Consider the following 19949-nt stretch of genomic DNA (forward strand, 5'->3'; position numbering starts at 1 on the left):
CCGACCCTCACGTTTATTATTTTAAATTCCTGCATGCCGACTTGCACTTTCAAAGGACTTCTGATTTACACCCAATAAAAATAAATATCAAACAATACAATCAATTGTTTCAACCTGCAACTTTGTCAATTTATACCTGTGCCTCTGTACCGGTTCTCTCTTGATCCTCGCTGGGTGGAATTGCAATAACCAGGCTGGGTGGCTTCTTGTTCTTCAACCTACTTTCTGATTGGCCGTTGTTGCTGCTTGACTCCTCCCCTTCCTGAGATGCCATAATGGTTACTACTACTTCTTCTTCTTCCTCTTTCTTAAAAAGAAAAGGTAAAAAAAAAAAAAAAAAAAAAGAGAGCGAGAGAGAAGGGCATATTCATTGCACCAATTTGTCAAACAGAAAACTCCTAACAAAGGCCCATAGCTGTGCTTTCATCTGTTAACGTCATACAGATCACAAAAAGTTGCATGATAGGTATTTGAGTAAAAAGGGTACACAGCTCAAAACAATGGAAGTGTGTAACATTAGAGGAAATGAAAGGTTCTTCACATGATACACAACAGAATCCCTGGGAGATCCCAAAAAACAAAAACAGTAGACCACACAACGAAATTTCAGTTCAAAGCAAGTAAATTTTTAGGTTTTGAAAATTCTAAACTTTAACAGTGTCAATTTTTCAGGTAATAAAATTTGTACGCTGCACATATTTGCGTGTGTTCGTTTAGTTTTTTTTTTTTTTTTTTTTACTGGATTGATGCCAATAACATGGATAATAAGTATAGCCCGCAGGTCACGGTAAAAACATGCACTTGTATAGCACTTTTAGCAGAAGGTTTTGTCACAAAGTAGTTTTACATATACATGTATAAAAAAATTAACAAGCTCGAGTTTCCAGTCCTTTTCTCGGTCTGGTCAAGCTCAAGTTTTTCTCATGTATTCTCAGGGAGATTTTCCTTGCCATAACTTGAGCATGTTAAGCTTTTTTAATTTTTTTTTGGATACATGCATGTGTAAAACTACTTTGTGACAAATCCTTATATATATTATTTATTTATTTATACCCCTCACATTCTAGCAACCATGTCTGTATATCTTCTCAAGAGAACTAAAAACTTTCTTTCGGCTTCTCCCATCAGGGGTCGCCACATCGGATCCTCCGCATGTTTGATTTGGCACATGCTTTTAAGCTGGATGCCCTTCCTAACGCAACCCCTCCCCATTTATCCGGGCTTGGGACCAGCACTGAGAGTGGCTGGGGTTGGTTCCCTGACCGGGGATCGAACCCGGGTCGCAGCGGTGAGAGCGCTGCATCTTAACCACTAGACCACCAGGGGACCCTCTCAAGAGAACTAAACTATAGAAATAAAACTTGGATATATTTTCCTCAGAGTTTTACACATTGTGAATTGACCTACCTTATTAGTGAACTTGTCCAAGTTTGTAATTTAGATATCTCGGCAACCCTAGGGATTTGTGCTCATTCAGCGACAATTGTGCTAGATCAAGTGAAGGGAAAATTTTTTTCCTCCAAGTTTGTAGCAGCAGTTTGGCTTGAAATGTTTGGCGTCCCAATACTTTTGTCCAAAGAAAGTGTTTGTGTGTACTCACAGGTGAGGAAGACGAAGAGTCTGTGCCCCTGTAACCTCAGTTGTACACAAAATATACTCTACAAATCAGCTTTCGACTGTGTGTAATATTTTTTATATATATACATACATACATATATATACATATATATATACATACATATATATACACATACATACATATACACACACACACACATTATATATATATATATACATACACACACACACACACACACACCACACACACACACTATTACAGAAACTCCACAGCTCACTGTGTAAAAAGCTTTAACAGGCATACTCTGATTGCAAAAATGCCAAAAGCACTTACCAAAACCTAATTTCCTAAGCGATGATTCAATAACCACTTCCTTCACTACCAATAAGGCGCCTTCAAAGCTGATCCGTAAAGACGTACATCACTGTAAGAGCCTGCTCTTCCCAGCTCTAGAACACATACATCGTTTCACCGCCGTTTGTGCAAACCAAAAGCCAGCGATCGATGGCAAGCCCTCATCGCTGTCCCTCAGAGACACATCAACATCAGCAGCTTTGTTGTAACCCGACACCAGCGCGCGCAATGTCAAATTGTTCACTATTGCAGCATGGCTATGGCCAGTAATGAGAGACTGTCTGCCCTGTGTTTTCATGGTTAGAAGTTGCATCAGAGTAGAAAATAAATATATGTTGCTGCACAGCAGGAGGCTTTGTGAGTGTCGGAAAAATTCCATGTATAGAAGCGTGTATATAAAGCTCTCCTTCAATGAAGCCGTTTTGGTTGCAATTCAAACTTGATAGCTCTCACATTATTAAAATGCACAATCATAATAAGAGTATGACAACATAAGATGAAAGTGAACAAGAGCGTGGGCGAGAGTGTATGAGTGTGTGGGCGAGAGTGTATGAGTGCTTAGGCAAGAGCATAGGAGTGCTTGGGTGAGAGTGTACGAGAGCGTTGGCGTGAGAGTGTAAGACAGAGTGGGCGAGAGTGTACTAGAGCGTGGGTGAGAGTGTACGAGAGAGTGGGCGTGAGAGTGTAAGACAGAGTGGGCGTGAGAGTGTAAGACAGAGTGGGCGTGAGAGTGTAAGACAGAGTGGGCGTGAGAGTGTAAGACAGAGTGGGCGTGAGTGTACGAGAGTTATGCTGCACGGTTAAATGTATCGCAATGTCAGCTTGTTCAATTAAATGACAAACGATACGACAAATGTTGCGATTTAATAAAAAAAATTTGTGCACGTGTGGCGTGTGTGGTCACGTGACTGGTAGCCACAAAAACGCTACCTCTGTTATATGGTGATATTTCATCTTAAAGATCACAAATACTGAGCAGAGAGAGAAACAAGATTAGCAAGATTAGCTAAATTGAAGTTGCTACATCACGTGGCAATATGACAAATCTAACTGGTTCGACAGACAGAGCTTTCTTTTATTTTTCGTTCTCTTTTGCCCCTCCGCTTTCCTTTCCACGTACTCACGCCGGGGCACACACCCATTTGCGTTCCCGCACGTCTCTCCTTGAAGCCAACGCGTAGCCCGCGCATACTCGCGGATTGGTGTCTTCACCTGGCATCCTCCGCTTTATCCAACGTCAGCTAGCTCTCCTTTTCTCTTGTCTGTTAGATCATTAAACGCAACATGATATTTTTCCCAAATCGTGCAGCCCTACTGAGAGTGTGAGCAAGAGTGCACGGGAGTGCAATACTGTGTGTAAGAGTATGAGAGTATGATAGTGTGTAAGACAGTACAATACTGTGTGTAAGAGTATGAGAGTGGGATGGTGTATAAGACAGTAAAAGGGTACGGCATTGTGTGCGAGACTGTATAAGAAAATTATGATTTGTAATAAAGAAAAAGTGTGTAACAGTATAAAATTGTGTGCGCATGACAGGGAGTGTGATAGTGTGTGGGACAGTACGAGAGTGCTGTATTTTGCGAGACGGTAAGAGGGTATGATATTGCGAGAGTGTAATATTGTGTCAGAGTAAGATTGAGAGTGTAATGGTGTGTATGACAGTATGAAGGATTGATAAAGTATGAGACAATAGTAGAGCACGACAGCGTGTGGGGGACAGACAGTACAATACTGTGTGAAAAACAGTTAAATCAAACGAAGAAGATTTGAGTCATTTCAACCATATAAAACGGACGCAGTGCTCAGTGAAAATGAGCCAATGTTTCTCCAGAACCTTGGCTTACAATATTGCAGCATTAAAATGGTAGTGTGGCAGAGAGTATAATATTGTGTAAGAAAGTATTAGAGAATGATATTGTGTCCACACACCTGGGAGTGTGATATTGTATAAGGGTGTAAGAAACTACGTTGTGCATTATAGCATGTGAGAGAGAATGACTGTGTGAGAAAGAGTGTGATTGTTTGTTTAAAAAAAAAGACACGTGTGTTTGAGGGTTCGTATGTGAGAGTGTCAAGAGAAAGAGCATGACTATGTATATACAATACTAGAGTATACTAGTGTGTGCAGGAGTATGAATTTGGGCGAGAGGGTATAGCGGTTTGTGAGAGAGCATGATAGAACGCGTGGGTGATAATATAACAGTTTGTCATACTTGCACACTTAATCATACTCTTAATACGTGTGAAAGCGTATGATTGGATAATAATAATAGTAATCAGTGCTTGGCCCCCTAACAATCCAAAGGGAATTGTGCTTGACGCAAGGACGCATAAAGTATTTTGGCATGCACATTTTAAAAGAACATTCGAAACAACATTTTGCCTTTACAGAGTGGAGTGTAAGTAAATGCTGAGAATAAAGCATTGTGTGTATTTATTCACAGGGAAGTAACACGCAGTGATGCAAAGCGGAGCAGTTGTGTGAGATCTAGATGCTATGGGTTAATATGGCTTAATCATTATTTGGATCATTATTATTCATTAACAGCGTTACACCGGATGCTGTGGGTGGTGTTATCGTGAACCACCCCAATCCTGAACATATGGCACATGTGGAAAATGCTGAATAAACATTCCTCGATTGAATTTGGTGAAAGTGTGAAACTGATAGTGGCATGTTTTTGTTCTACTCCAGCGGGATCACGTTTATTAGGGAAATTAATGCAAATTTGAAAAGAACAAAACAAAACAAAAAAAGTGTCAAAGCAGTACAGCACGAGTTCCCACAGGCAACGGGCGCTTGACAAAAGACTGTCTGTCGCCTGCTGGCTCAAAATGCATCAATCTGTTAACCCTGCAGAGATGCTCTGCAGAACCCGTTTCTAAGGAAGAACGGGAAAAACATTGAAACGGTGCGCAGAGGCGAAAACATCAGCAAGATTTTGGAACGGAATTCTAATTACGGCCATGCAGAATGATAATGACAAATCTCCAGACTGTCAGCAAACCAATCTGAACATATTTTGGAACTCATTATCATTATCCAACCCAATCCTTCTCCCCACAATCCTACTCAATCCAACTCCTTCCCATCCCTTCCAAACCTGTTCAATCCACCCAATTCTGTCCGATTCCATGTTATCTTATACCACCTCATTTTCTAACAGACATGGTTTACATCAACTCAGGTGCTAGATCCAGAATAAGGCATCCGGAGGCAAGAATGGCAACAAAAAACTCTCTGAGAAACAACTGAAGAAACGTTGAGAGAAACCAGTGAGATAGCAGACTGTACGCTTAAATCAGTGTTTCTCAAAGTGGCGAATGAACTTGAAGATTTAAATATATATGTTTGTGTTCTTCATTATATCTATTAGAATCTCTATAAAGTTCATACACTTAAAGCAACCACAAACAAACAATTAGGTCACTAATGCAAGTACATTAAAACAACATCAGTTAGGGGACCTCACTACACTACAGCTCATGTTATTGATTTAGAACGTCATTTTATGTCAAGTTAGACATTTTTTTAAAAAGTATTTCATTACCATTTGTTTGGGCTGATTGAGGACAGTTGAGGCTTGAAAATCCAAGTCGCTTTTTAAAGAAGAATGGCTGAAAAAGAAAAAAAAGAAGCCTACAGTATCCTTTTGAGGTGCTCGATTTTAACGGAGAAAATGATTGGACTCTGAATTAACACAACTGCAGATTTGGGGACATCATTCCAAATTATTCCAAGTAGAAAATCCAACAGTTGGGTTTTTAAATCAAATTACATTTTAATTTGGTCACAGACGCATTTGTGCAGACTAGAAGGTAGTGAAATGCTTGTCCAAAATGTAAATAGAAATCGAATATATAAAAAATAAAATAAATTAAAATATAAATATAAAAGTATAAAAAATAGGGATATAAATATTATATATATAGCTCCGAACATCAAACGGAATTTTCAGGTCGTTCATGCTGGACTCGAAAATGTACATAGCGCAATTTAATAAATGCTCTATATTCGTGCTTGTTTGGTAACCATACTCATGCACAGGAGGAAAAACTGAAAGAGACGTACACAACTTCCTGATTGAGCAGTACACAGACACACAAGCAATTTGCAGTCCACCACTTCTCTCGCGCTCTCTTTACATAGCAACACATTCGAAGCTGTTAGATTTGTTTCACACTTACTTTTCCTCTCACAGAAGGAGCTGCTGTCGCGTCTGTTAGTTCTTCATCCTCTCCTGCAGCTCGCCAATCTACACGCGCCGATATAGAAATAGAGAAAACCCACACACACGCACACATAACAGAAAAAAAAGAAAAAAAGAATTAGTAAAAAGGAGTCACGCAGAGACTTAACGAGAGACGGTGCTCATTTACAGAACTAGCTGACAATTGAGAAAACAGCGAACCCTTTGTTTGAAAGCTCCTGCCATAATGAAGCCAGACATAAGCACTGAATCACAATCATGGGATAATGCATGAGGATTAGTCTGAACCAGTATCATTTTACTGAACAGTGATATAATTAATAATTGATAATTGTAGGCTTTAGTTATAAAAAGACTTCACAGATTGGATTGTGCTTATTTCCTGCCTGAGCACAAAAATACACTATATGCACAAATGTTTGTGGAAAACTGACCAGAAGATCCGTATGTGCTTTTTAGACAACTCCTTCCAAATTTATTCCCCATAAGGGCGCTAGTAAAGTCAGGAACTGTAACATTATGACCACCTGCATAATATTGTCTTGGTCCTCCCTTTTGCTGCCAAAACAGTCCTGCCCGCATTCGCTCCCCGTGTGCAGCAATGAGCCTCGGGCCGCCCATGACCCTGTCGCCAGTTCACCACTTGGAACACTTTGGATAGATACCGACCACTGCAGACTGGGAACATCCCACCAACGCTGCGGATGCTCTGACCCAGTCGTCTAGCAGTCACAATTTGGCCCTTGTCAAACTCGCTCAAATCCTTATGCTTGCCCATTTTTCCTGCTTCTAACACATTAACTCACTCACTAACACAGGGGTGGCCAACCCGCAGCTCGCGAGCCGCATGCGGCTCTTTGGCTGGTTTCATGCGGCTCTTACGTTCATATCGAAGTTTGTGTTTGTTTGGTTTTTTTAATGTGCGTGTTCGCTTCGCTTGAGTTCAATACGGTATTTTAAGACTTAAATGAGCTTGCCCCTACTGGGAAACTTTGCGGTATATCAGATGAAACACAATTGTAATGACGCAATAAAAAAGCGCAGCCAGCACACGGTTATCTGGATAAGAGCAACATGTCTGCGGTGTGCGGAGAGCGATTTGTAAAACATGCAATGCTGAATTTTCAAGAGGGGGTGTATCTGCAAAGAGTTTCTCCAAATCGAGTTTAATTTATCACCTGAAAACCAAACATCCCGATTGCCATTCTAAATATGAGAAGAACGCGGGGCAGAAAATTAGTCAATCCGAGCATGTGCACTCCGTCTGTAGAGGACGTTTTTGAAAAGGCAGGAAAGTTTTCCAGTGATGGTGCCGAGGCAAAAGGCACAACACAAAAAATTATTGATTTTATTGACTTTTGAATTGAATTTTCATTTCGGTGCAGCCCTAAAATATTATCGTTGGTGTGGCCCTCTGACACAATTCAGGTGTCTCATGTGGCCCCTTGTAAAAATTAATTGCCCAACCCTGCGGTATATTCATCTCACGCACATGCGCATTTGACGAAAATACCGTATTGAGCTCAAGCGAAGTGAACACGCACATAAAAAAAACAACAACAAAGTCTGTGTTTTCTACCTTGAAACACGTGAAATCAAAGCATCAATCTGTTCTGACTGACACCCATGTGAAAGAATTGCTTCGAGTGGCAACAACGGAATACGAGGCAGATTTGAAGGGGATTGTTCAAGGCAAGGATGCCAAAAGTCCCACTAAGTAACATGCATAGTAAAAGAAAAACGCTATTGTAAATTATTATATTTTTGTTTGTAGACTTGGTTAAACAGAGTTTGTGTGTGTGAGGCAGTGCAGTGTTCATTGTTGAAAATGACTGTCCTGTGGTCTTAGAACTGTAGGAGTCAATTTCTGTCATTATGTTGGTGTGTGACATTTACAATAAATCTGGCTGAGCAGAGGTGTGTGTGTGTGTGTGTGTGTGTAAGAGGAAGGGATGGGTGATGTTCATGTGTGCCCAAGTGTATGATGTGGCTCTTTGCGGTAACACAGTAAAAAATGTGGCTCTCGGTCTCCGACTGGTTGGCCACCCCTGCACTAACAGGTGCCATGATGGAGAAATAAACAGTGCTATTCACATCACCGGTCATAATGTTATAATGTCAATGTTATGCCTAGCCGGTGTACGTGTATAGGACTGTGGTGAGACCTGCGATGTTGTATGATTTAGAGACAGTGACATTGAATAAAAGACAGGAGGTGGAGCTGGAGGTAGCAGAACTGAAGATGTTGAGGTTTTCGTTAGGAGAGACGAAGATGGACAGGATTAGAAATGAGTTTATTAGAGGGACAGTGCATGTAGGAAGATGTATGAAGATAATGATATTTTTATGATACATGCATACAATTGTGCACCTCCCTCTTTGTGGTAAAAGTTTGGTGGAAAAAAACACATGGCTGAAAAAGTCAGGGGTCACAATAATTCTGTCCATATAGTGTATTTCAGACCCAGCAACAACTTCCTGAAGAGGAATAATATGTAGGGAGGAGATTTAAAAAAAACAAAAACAAAAAAAAATAAAAACTAAGGTATACATTCTCACATGTTCTCATCCAATATTTTCACTTTCACTCTGTCTTTTATATAAGCCTTCTTTCAATATCCACAAAACATAGCATCCATGTTGTGACATAGTGACTATATGCAACATGTAATTTAATGAAGCATACATGTCTTGTGTAAGAACATAATTGTCTCCTTCACCTTTTTCAGGCGGATCATCCGCATGTTTGATTTGGCACATGTTTTTACGCTGGATGCCCTTCCTAACGCAATCCTTCCCATTTATCCGGGCTTGGGACCGGCACTAAGGCTTGTGCAACCCTGATGGCTGGGGTTGGTTCCCTGACAGGGGATCGAACCCGGGCCGCAGCATTGAGAGCGCCGCATCCTAACCACTAGACCACCAGGGAACAAAATTAAATATTTATATAAATATAGTAAATCACCATCGACGTATTGGGCACCCCTGTTCTAGATCATATAATTGTAAAGTTCACTAAAGTTTCAGCTAATGAGATTGTAACCGACACAGTATTTTTATTGGTCCGTTTGAATTTGAGGGGCGGAGCCTCACTTATAAAGAGCCTACCTGTTTGGCCAAAAGGGAGAAAAAAAAGTTGAGTTGTTTTAATTAGTAGCCGACGCTTCGTTCGTCATGATATAAAGTGTTAATCCTTTGTGTACGTTTTCTCTGATTTTGTTTTGTTTTTGCGTGTTTTTTTCCCCCTTCAATTTGGAATCATATTGGATGATTCCTGTTCCACTGTTTGGTGCATGCCCTGAAGAGAAAAGAAGTGAAAGTAACCTCAAGAAAAGAGTTTTTGTGCTGATTTTGCTGCCTACTTTGCACCCATCAAGACGGCCACACTACACACACACTCTCCAGTTTGACTGCTTTAGAATGCGTTACCGACAGCGCTTTTAAACACATTCGCTTACATTCTACATGGAAATAGTTCTCATCAGTCAAGTCGCTGATGAAACATTGCAAGGATAAATTTTGTGTAAAATAAAATCTCAGATTTTCTCGACAAGAAGCGTGAAGGCTGCATAGTACAAGCAAAAAACAAAAAAGTTTAGAAAAGAGCCCTGGCTAAAAAATGACAGAATATCAGATTGGAAAAACGGAGAGTTCGGAATTTTTTATTCTTTTATTTATTTTTAATTGGGGGAACCAATGAAGACACTTTGGCCGTATTGTTTGCGAAATTAGTATGCTTAAAAAAAATATATAATAATAATAATAATAATAATAATAAAAAATAAAAAAAACAGCAAATGTTAATTTCTCAAAACATATTCGATATAATGTATTGTTTATACGACCTCCATAATCAAATCCTTAAAATTTGCATTCCGTGCAGCGGTAAAATGCAAACGGGCGCTTTCGCTTACATGCCGGGATGATCGCATGACCTGACATGAGACAACAAGAAACAGGAAATAACCTGCAAGTTTCAACAGATCGCTGAGAAAATAAAACTAATAATGTAACAAATGTGTGAGTTCCAGTTACATTTTCAGAGCAAACCTTTTTTCCCCTCATCACTTCTTTCACCTTTTATTAGATTAGATTCAATTTTATTGTCATCGTCCAAGGTACATGTACAGAGCCAATGAAATGCAGTTAGCATCTAACCAGAAGTGCATAAGTGGCTCATTCACAATACAATATTTACAATTTGATCGTTTCCCAGATTCATAAAATATGGTAATAGTACCAACAACACTTCATTTCTTCTGCGATCAGTGATAAATGCTATTGTGCCTTGAGTGATTGAAAGACTCCATCTGACTCTGACTCAGCATGACATCATGTAAACGCTCGTGAGATTGAGGTTTCGGTAAAGAAAAAACCAAAAAAAAAAAACAATCGACTCTGTGTCGCTCTGCAAATGAGTCAAATTCGACAAGGGAAGTCAAAAAGGAAACCACATTCATACACGCGGAGAATGATTCATGTCTCTACTGTACAACAAAAGAAAAAAAGCCTGAACAACACAAATCTAGTTGAAAGGAAAACCAGTGTGATTGCACACAGTTTATGTCTACATTCTATAGAGTGCTCACTATAGAAAGTCGGAGCGAGGCAGTGAAAAAATGAATGAATTTGTTCACGTCTGAGAAACTAGTGCGCAATATATGAGCAGCTCTAAAGTATATGGACACCCTGTACAACTATCCACCCTCAACAGTGTGGTAACAGTTAATAGAAGAACCACAAACGGCTGGAAAAGTCAGATGTCCTAATACTTTTGTCCATGTAGTGTATATGTGAAGACATTATTAATACAACATTAATATGGCGATTTAGGACACCAGAATGAAAATATCACACTGCCAATATTCCAGCATTGCATTTTCGCTAGAAATGACAACTTGTCTATGTTCCACATGCTGCACAGATGCAATAGGTAGGACGGTTAATTTGCCGATATACTAGTGAGAGTTGCTTGTCAGTTAAACACTACTTAGGACCAGTGCTCAAATTGAGGGGGGGCTGGGGGGATCTGGGACCCCCTTAAAGCATGACAAGAAAAAATAGACTTGTGGGGGGGTCTCCGATCAGCAGTCCTCAACCTTTTTTTGGTTTAATGTCAGACAATATTTTAACGGACTGGCCTTTAAGGTGTGGCGGATAAATACAACTAAATAAAATTATACAACTATAATTATTATTATTTTATTATACGACACTGTGCCATTTCCACAACTATTTCCACTACATTGAGAAATGTTTGTGGACACCGGACCATAAGATTGGTATACGCTTTTTTGAACAACCCGTTCCACATTTTCTCCCATTGGCTGGAAAAGTCAGGTGTTCCAACACTTTTGTCCATGTGATGTATCTTCTGCTTCATATTGCAGGAATCATACTATTAAACCCACCTCATCCAAATGAACCACAATATATATATTCATATGATTTAACCTGATTGTCATGTGCACTACTAAATCGCATTCAATTTAAATATGGTGCATTATCTATTGCCCCCAAAACTTAATAGGTCATTTAAATTATTTGCACTACTGGTTGGATACTAATTGAATTTTATTGTCTCTGTACTCCGATAGTGACGATCTGAACCTAACCGGACTAACCCTTTCAGGATCCAAGACACAAGTGTAACTAAAAATTAATACCAAGGACTTTTGTGCATCTTAATCTAAAATCCAGAGCTGAATATCATTTTTCAGCTTTTTAAACAAATCTCAAACACTTCCGATGAGTTTCCTGATCTCGCTCCATCCTTTCTCAGTTGAACATAGTGATCTAGTAGAGAAAAAACCCTCTGTGTGCCGGAAACAAAAAGAATTTGCCACTAGGCCAATAAGCCGTACTTGCACTCGTGCTATCGAACGCCAAAGCTAATGATAAATTAATTTGATTATGCAAATTAAGCTTGATGTAGTAAAGCATCAAACCTGAATTATTGGCTAAGAATTAATCCTCAGAACAATCATATGATTTGTGGGTCCGAGATTTCTTTAGTTCCTGATTTACAACTTTACATTCAACCTGAAATCACACAGGGTTTGACTACAGGTCTTAATCTTTTTTTTTCCCAGTCGAATGCTTATGCATTTGTACAGCAATGCATATCTTTTCTTTTTTTTTCAATCATAATTGCTTGCTGTGTTTCTCCGTTCCATTCTTTCTTTATAGCATTTGGCAGTTACAACAGTTACCTTCTCTGTTTTTAAACGTTATTTACTGCGGATTTAAGGTCCCCTGGTGGTCTAGTGGTTAAGATGCAGCGCTCTCACCGCTGTGACCCGGATTCGATTCCCGGTCAGGGAACCATCCCCAGCCACTCTCAGTGCCGGTCCCAAGCCCGGATAAATTGGGGAGGGTTGCGTTAGGAAGGGCATCCAGCGTAAAAACATGTGCCAAATCAAACATGCGGAGGATCCGCTGTGGCGACCCCTAACGGGAGAAGCCGAAAGAAAGTCATTTACTGCGGATTTACTATATATTCAAATGCTTGTTTATTTCATTTATATATATATATATATATATATATATATATATATATATATATATATATATATATATATATATATATATATTATATATATTATATATATCATTTGATTATTATACAAAATTCATTATATATTCTAGATGCTTATACCCTCACAACTGTACAAAATGTTGGTGTTTTGGTAACAAAAACTGTCAACAATGTTGTATTATATTTTATATACATTTTTTTAAGCATGGTTGTCAAACAATACAAATGTTGATTGACACAAATTGCTTCAGCTTGCATACGCAAATGCTCTTTTTGTTTGGTTTTTTTTGTTTTTTGTTTTTTTTACACTGAAAGAAACAACCCAGCATGAGTGAATTTGTTAAAGGAGAAATCCCCAGTGCACTCAACTAGCAGCCAACTATATGCTTCATAAAATGTCAAAATTAAAAGATAGTTAAACTCTATATGTGGCTTTTAAAATTTTTAAGTACACTTTTATACATAAATACCCTGAATTAGGGCTCTATATAGTTATAATAAGCGACATCATTTTTTTTATCTGATTAATCGAAAATAAATAAACAAATAAAAATAATCATCTGATGGATTGATTATCAAAATAATCGTTAGTTGCAGCCCTACTTTATAAACATAGACATTCATTTGCCATTTCTGAGGTAGAAATGCAGAAATAGTTCTTTTGGTGTGTTTTAGAAACTAAGCACAAAAGTCATTTACACCCCACTATTAATAATCTACGCAAAGACATTACGAAGAACAAAGAAGCATCGGATAAAAGGATTTTTTTTGGTTCTCAAGTAAAATGTATACAATCTGCCAAAAGGAGCTATATATAGCTACTGCCATATCTCTACCCCGATCAATGCCCCGTGACTTGTCAAATGCAAGTCTATGAGACACAATGAGGTCAGAATATATGTCAAAGGTCATACCGTCATCTGATACCAGGGTGACATCCGGTACGGCAAAATGCTTTCGAATTTCCCTCCTCCGGCACTTTGATTGCGTTCTCAGAGCAGAAGTCGTAACTTTGTTACGTCTTAATGCGTTGTTTTTTTTTTTTTTATGGAAATAACATATATTGAGTCATTGTGCGGCTCTCCCTGTAATCGACTGTTTCACTGGACATGCTATGACACATGAGTCAGATCCCATCATCTCTACACACATCTCTTTGTCTTTAAGGGAGGGGGGGCTTCTCTGGTTACTGCATTTCTCTTAACGACGGCGTGGTTTTTGCAGAGAGTGTACGAGTCCAGACACGCCTGAGATGCAGCAGACTTACAGTAAGCACACTTACAAAAAACAGGCCGTTATTTAACCCTTCGTTTTAGGAACATGAGGCTTGGATGCAGAGATGCAAGACAAAAACGAGTAGAGGAGTAGAGAATAAGCTGTACACGAGTTGCCAGTTTGTTTACCAAGTCTCTATGTTTTAGGTTTCAGTGTTTTTCAGCACATTCCTGAAGCAAGACTATTACTGTCGTTCCTAAATATACTGAGTTTATCTTCCATCACAGCAATTCCCAGCTCGGGGTTCTCTGGTTTCCTCTAATTAACTCAAAACAAAGCATCGTTCTCCATCTAGTTTGGGATGGGTTGAATGGATCATGTGACCAAATATACTGTAAGTTAACCTTTTTGCTGTAGTGTGACACTTTAAAAAATTTAATCCCCCCCAAAAAAAGTATACGATGTATCGATCGGATCCTTCCAGAAGCGACACATTGATTCATGAGAATCCACAGATCGACATGGATCTGGCTTGGTGGGAGGAAACCAGTGAACCCAGAGGAAACCCACACAAATGTGACCAGAACCTAACAGGTTTATGTCTTTGTGTGTTCTTAATCAAAAGACAAAGAACAACTGAGCAACATAACAACTGAGCTGCTAAAAGGAACACATTTACAGCACATCCCACATACCAGGTTCTGCAGGTGGCACAGTGTTATATGGTGTAACTGTGGTTTACATTCAGTTTCAGCCAGCCCTCATGGTCTACTTATAACAGCACTTCAGTTAAAAAAAACAAAAAAAAAACAAACAAAAACGGATTTGATCTTAGAATGCATAGACATGATGTACAACCGCTCCTGCAATACAGGAAAATATCTAATCTTTCCAGAAAAAAGGGGCGTATTTTTTTTTTTTTTATATATATATATAGATATTATCGCCACATCGATTTAAATACACATTTCCCGCAATCAGAATCGGGAAAATCAGGAGGACGGACAGAAGGGGACGCATTCAAAATAATATGATTTGCAAATAAGTGTAACAGGTCAGGTTTAATCAAAGTTTTTCTTTTGTTTTCCCCCTTTCAATATGTTGTCCAACTTGAAGACAATTGGAAATGTTGTCCTGTACATTCAATCTACACATCTTATATTGTACATTTATATATCGCATAGTCCTCTACATACATGGTGCTATAATCTAATATCTATATATCTATTTATTATGTATACAAAAAGCACATTATGAAGTATACATAAAATATATCTTCAATTCAATTTATAGTGAATTAACTCATTATTATGTATTCCCCAAGTTGTGCACAAACTGCAGTAATGATACACATATCAAAAAATTGAAATTGTAGATAAGAGACACAAAAACTGAAACTATATTTCCAGCTCCCGAACTGACTCGAAAGAATCGGTTCGCTTGAAAGCCGGCACAGATCAAACGAGTCGACTCGGGTGACTCGTGACAGTTGCTTTCTCAAGAAACGAGCTCTTTGTAACACAAAAGCGTGTCGAGGCACCGCACTTTTACATAGAACCTCACATTCCTGGTCTTTTTTCCCCTACAAAACAAAATTCTGAAGAATTTAAACAAGATTATTATTTGCATTGGGTGGGAAAAAAGTGCTAAGAATTATCGTTATTTACAAACACATTCGCCGGGAGCTAATAATGTTAACGTGAACATTTAAGCCAATAAATCCGTGTTATTTTATTTCCTTCCCCACTTTTGTTCAAACAAACACAATTTTACCACAGAAACTTGATCTACTATTAAAAAGCATACACTTTCTCACCTTCTGGACGTGTCCAAATCCGATTAAAAAAAGCCTCCAGGTGTGGAGTTTAGTCCAGAAAGCTGAGGATAGAACTGTTGCTTTGCAAACGTTAAACCTGGGACACGTCGTCTACACTACCACAAACACACTTCCCTTAGGTGGAACTTAAAAAGAAAACGGACAAAAAAAGACTGAACATGTCGTCCTATCTGTCGAGAAATCTGGAAAAAGATCAGTCCCTGTTTAAAAAGCCACGGAGTGCGCGCGATATACCGGGAGGAGGCGTGTGGATTTCCCTCCGAAGCCGTTTTCGGTTGTAATATACCCAGAAAGGGAGCGACCATCAATATGGAAGGCCATACATGTCATAAAGGCGCCACTTTTCAAGCAATGTTGAACTATCAAAGTTGATTAAACACAATCTTTTTCTGAAATCACAAATACTTGTACTTATAAATATATAAAAATAACTTAATCGCACATTTTTTTCTGTCCTAAATACCTAAAGTTAATACTTTTCAAGTATTTGAATACTCTAATCCAGTGGGCTCCAAATTTTTTTACGCCACGAACCGGTTTAACGCGGACAATATTTTCACGGACCGGTTTAATGTCAGACAATATTTTCACGGACCGGACTTTAAGGTGTGGTGGATAAATGCAACAAAATAAAATGATACGACCAGCATAAAAACTGGTATTTTCTAAATAAAGCAATAAACTTGAATCCACTGTTGTTTTTTTGTTCATTTTGATAGCTTGGGGGTTTCAATTTAACGGTAATGTATTATGTGTTAGCGGCCGGAGCAGCTCCTTTAGGAACGTAGCGGATGGAGGTAAGACATGCGACCGAGGCATCATGACCTGCATCAAGAGTGGAAATAATGTAAGTTATGTATTCTTTCTGTGCAGCCCGGTACAAATTGACCCACGGACCGGCGCCGGTCCGTGGCCCTGGGGTTGGGGACCACTGACTCTAATCAACATGGGCATGAACAAATATGAATGCTTCATGCAAATGTATGTTTATTAATAATGAAACCATACTCAACATAGAGCATGAAGACAAAATATTCTTGTAAAAGTTTTAATATAATTGTGGTGTTTTAAATTATGTAAATCATCAGGACACCAAACACAACTTTTGCTACGTTTCCACACGGACGGTTTTAATTGCCGGATGTGTGCACCATGACCTTTTTTTTGCTTTGGGGAATAGGGATATAAGTCTCTGATCCATTATTACGGTTGATAGTGGTAATGCTCTACTTAAGAATGCGAACCGTAAAAAAAGAAGAATATATAGTTGAGTAAAGAAAAGATGTCATGAATAAATGTGTTGCTTTGAAGGTTTTAACAGAGCCTGTATGAGTCAGACCTTCATGGTTAAATTGCGGTAAAGAAACCATTAATTCAGAAAACAAGCAGAAGAGACTTGCTTTGGCCATAAAACACAAGGAATGGACATTGGATCAGTGGAAAACTGTCCTTTTTATGTAGAGTGCAAATTTAAGATGTTTGGTTCTAACCTATCTGTCTTTTTTAGGCATAAAGAGAATGAACTGATGGTTCTGAATGTGCGGTTCCCACTTTGAAGCTTGAAGAAAGAGGTGCGATGGTGTGGGGGTGCTTTGATGGTGACACTGTTGGTGGTCCCGTCTGGTTTGCACTTATTGGGACAATAATTTGTCTCCCAACAGATCAATGATCCCATGCACACCTCTAGGCAGGGGTGGACTGATCATCTGGGACAGGACATTTCCCGCTGGGCTGACGTACTTGGGCCGATAGATCTTATACTGTTCTGGTCTGATCGGCCCATAAAACTATTATCGGCCTATTATTTTTCTGCTTAATTAGTTGTTCGCACTGGGGTCTTTGCGGCAGTGTAATGTATTTGTGCAAAAAAAGTCGACGTAGGGTTTTATTTTTCTAGGCAGCCCGGCCCATGAGACGCTTAATCAGCAGCCCAGTTCTTTTCTTAATTGACATTGGGTTGACCCAATCACATCTTTAACCAACTCCCCTTTTGGGCTCTGTGCGAGCATGTAGCATGTCAGTGTGTATTTGTCAAAATAGTCAGTCAGAGTTGAGAGAGAAGTGAGTGTAGATCCTGCGGTAAGCAGAACTGCTTTTAGAACACCTGCTTTCAGAACACCAGGCTATGTAATAAGTGTAGATACCAAACTAAGGCAAAAACACAAAATAATGGTTTATGCACTGCAATAAATTAATTTGACGTTTTGCTCTGCGACTACTGTACGTGAGTTTGACCTGTTACATTAATGTCAGCGGGAGTAATTAGCCACACTATAACGTCTCACTGTTACCATTAGGTGGTCAGAACGACTAATGTACACACTGTGCATGCTGGAGAAGACAAATAGCAGAGCTTTAAGCTAGATTCTGATGTTTTCCTTGTTGAGCTTAATGTGTCTGATACATTACTTTGCTATTTAACATTGTTTTGTTAATCAACATTAACAGTGAATTGAATTTACTGTATTTTTCGGACTATAAACCGCTACTTTTTTCCCACGTTTTAAACCCCGCGGCTTAAACAACAAAGCAGCTAATTTATGAATTTTTCCTGGGTTTTTCCCCGTTTCACAAACTTCAAGCCAAAAAACTGAACCCCATAACATTAGACCAATAAAATTTTCGAACGGAAACAAAAAAAACGCACCTCACCTGTGTTCTGAGCTGCACGGCTTCGGGAAAAAAACTTCCATCAGGTGATTTTTAAACGCACGACGATGCCAAAAGATAAACTCCAGAGAGAAATAGTTGTGAAAGGAAGGAGGAAGACAGTAAACAATGACTTTCTTGGTGGCTACTGTTGTAACGCGTTGAGTCAGGGTGAAGGGATAGCTCGCTTCTTGCATGCTATTCCCAAAATACCGCTATGCTCCTAAAGGAAGCGCAACGTATTTCACCCGTTACACCGTGTGTAACGTGTCTTTCGTTAAAGCCTATGTAAAGTACATTAGTGTAGACACTGCGGCTTATAGACAGGTGCGGCTCATTTATGTTAAAAAAAAAAATATTTGTAAAATTCGGTGGGTGCAGCTTATATATGGGTGCGCTTTATAGTCCGGAAATGACGGTCGGTCTTTTAATGACTTCCATGGCTACAGGTGTATAAAATCAAACACGTAGGCATGCAGACCGCTTCTACAAACATTTGTGAAAAAATTTGGCGCTCTCAGGAGCGCAGTGAATTCCAGCATGGTACCGTGCCACCTGTGCTACTACATTTTCCACAGTTAACTGTTAGTGATGATATAACAAAGTGGAAGCGACTCTGCCACGAAGTGTTAGGCCACGTAAAATCACAGAGCCGGTCAGCGGATGCTGATAGTCAATAGCTGCAGACCTCCAACCTTTATGTGGCCTTTAGATTATCTCAGGAACAGTGCGTAGAGGGCTTCGTGGAATGGGTTTCCATGGTCGAGCAGCTGCATCCGTGATCTCTGGAGTGACAAATCACGCTTCACTGTCTGGCAATCCGATGGATGAGTTTGGGTTTGGCGGTTGCAAGGAGAACGGTACTTGTCTGACTGCATTGTGCCAAGTGTAAAGTTTAGTGGAGGGTTGATTATGATGTGGGGATGTTTTTCAGGAGTTGGGCTCAGCCCTTAGTTCCAGTGAAAGCAACTCTTAATGCTTCAGCATAACAAGCCATTTTGGACAATTTCATGCTCCCAACGTTGTGGGAACAGTTTGGGGAAGACCAACATGACTGCGCACCAGTGGATCACACGGTCAGGAAGAAATTGTGATAAATATCAACTATTGAAGAACACCATTGACACGTTTTAAAAGAGGCATGGCAAAGTATTTCAGCTAAATGTTTGGAGAAAGAAACTGTCCATCTGCCAACAGTGTGTAAAGCTGTTATTCATGGTAAGGGAGGTTTTTTTGTTTTATTAAAATAAAGTTTTTGTACATTTATATATTTGTTTGGTCAAATTAAATCTTCATACTGTTAAATTACCTGTTTGTTGCATATGAACAAAAGAAACATTCATGCGTTTCTCAAAAATTGATAGCATTACATTAGCCTCATAGTCTTAAAACTTAGGAAGACATAGGAAGACATTTGCTTTGTGGGCAAGTATTTACTCCTCCTACTTTATTACCCTCAAAGGTTATAAAACTCTAATAAAGTACATGTAGACACTGGAAAATCCTCAGCCATTCAGTTCTTCATTTTAAACTGTAAACACAAATTTTGTTTGCCTAAAGCTTAA

At 39.1% G+C, this 19949-nt stretch overlaps 1 protein-coding gene across 5 annotated transcripts in view; it reads right to left on the bottom strand.

Moving 5' to 3' along the window:
- LOC310736228 (inactive rhomboid protein 2-like) overlaps positions 1-16006 on the bottom strand; it is a 38627-nt gene extending 22621 nt beyond the window's left edge. The window contains exons 1-3 of one of the 5 annotated variants that reach the window (XM_083559608.1): positions 15715-16006; positions 6123-6190; positions 137-307 (exon numbers count right to left, since the gene is read on the bottom strand). In XM_083559608.1, coding sequence (XP_083415734.1) covers positions 137-274 — 138 coding nt within the window. In that variant the 5' untranslated portion in view covers positions 275-307; positions 6123-6190; positions 15715-16006. Of the gene's footprint in view, positions 1-136; positions 308-1407; positions 1484-6118; positions 6191-15714 lie in introns of those variants that run through there. The other 4 variants (XM_083559610.1, XM_083559609.1, XM_083559611.1 and 1 more) reach the window with 4 other exon arrangements.
- Positions 16007-19949: the final 3943 nt, after the last annotated feature.

Source organism: Silurus aristotelis (genome assembly GCF_946808225.1).
Source record: "Silurus aristotelis genome assembly, chromosome: 2".
Taxonomy (NCBI): Eukaryota; Metazoa; Chordata; class Actinopteri; order Siluriformes; family Siluridae; genus Silurus; species Silurus aristotelis.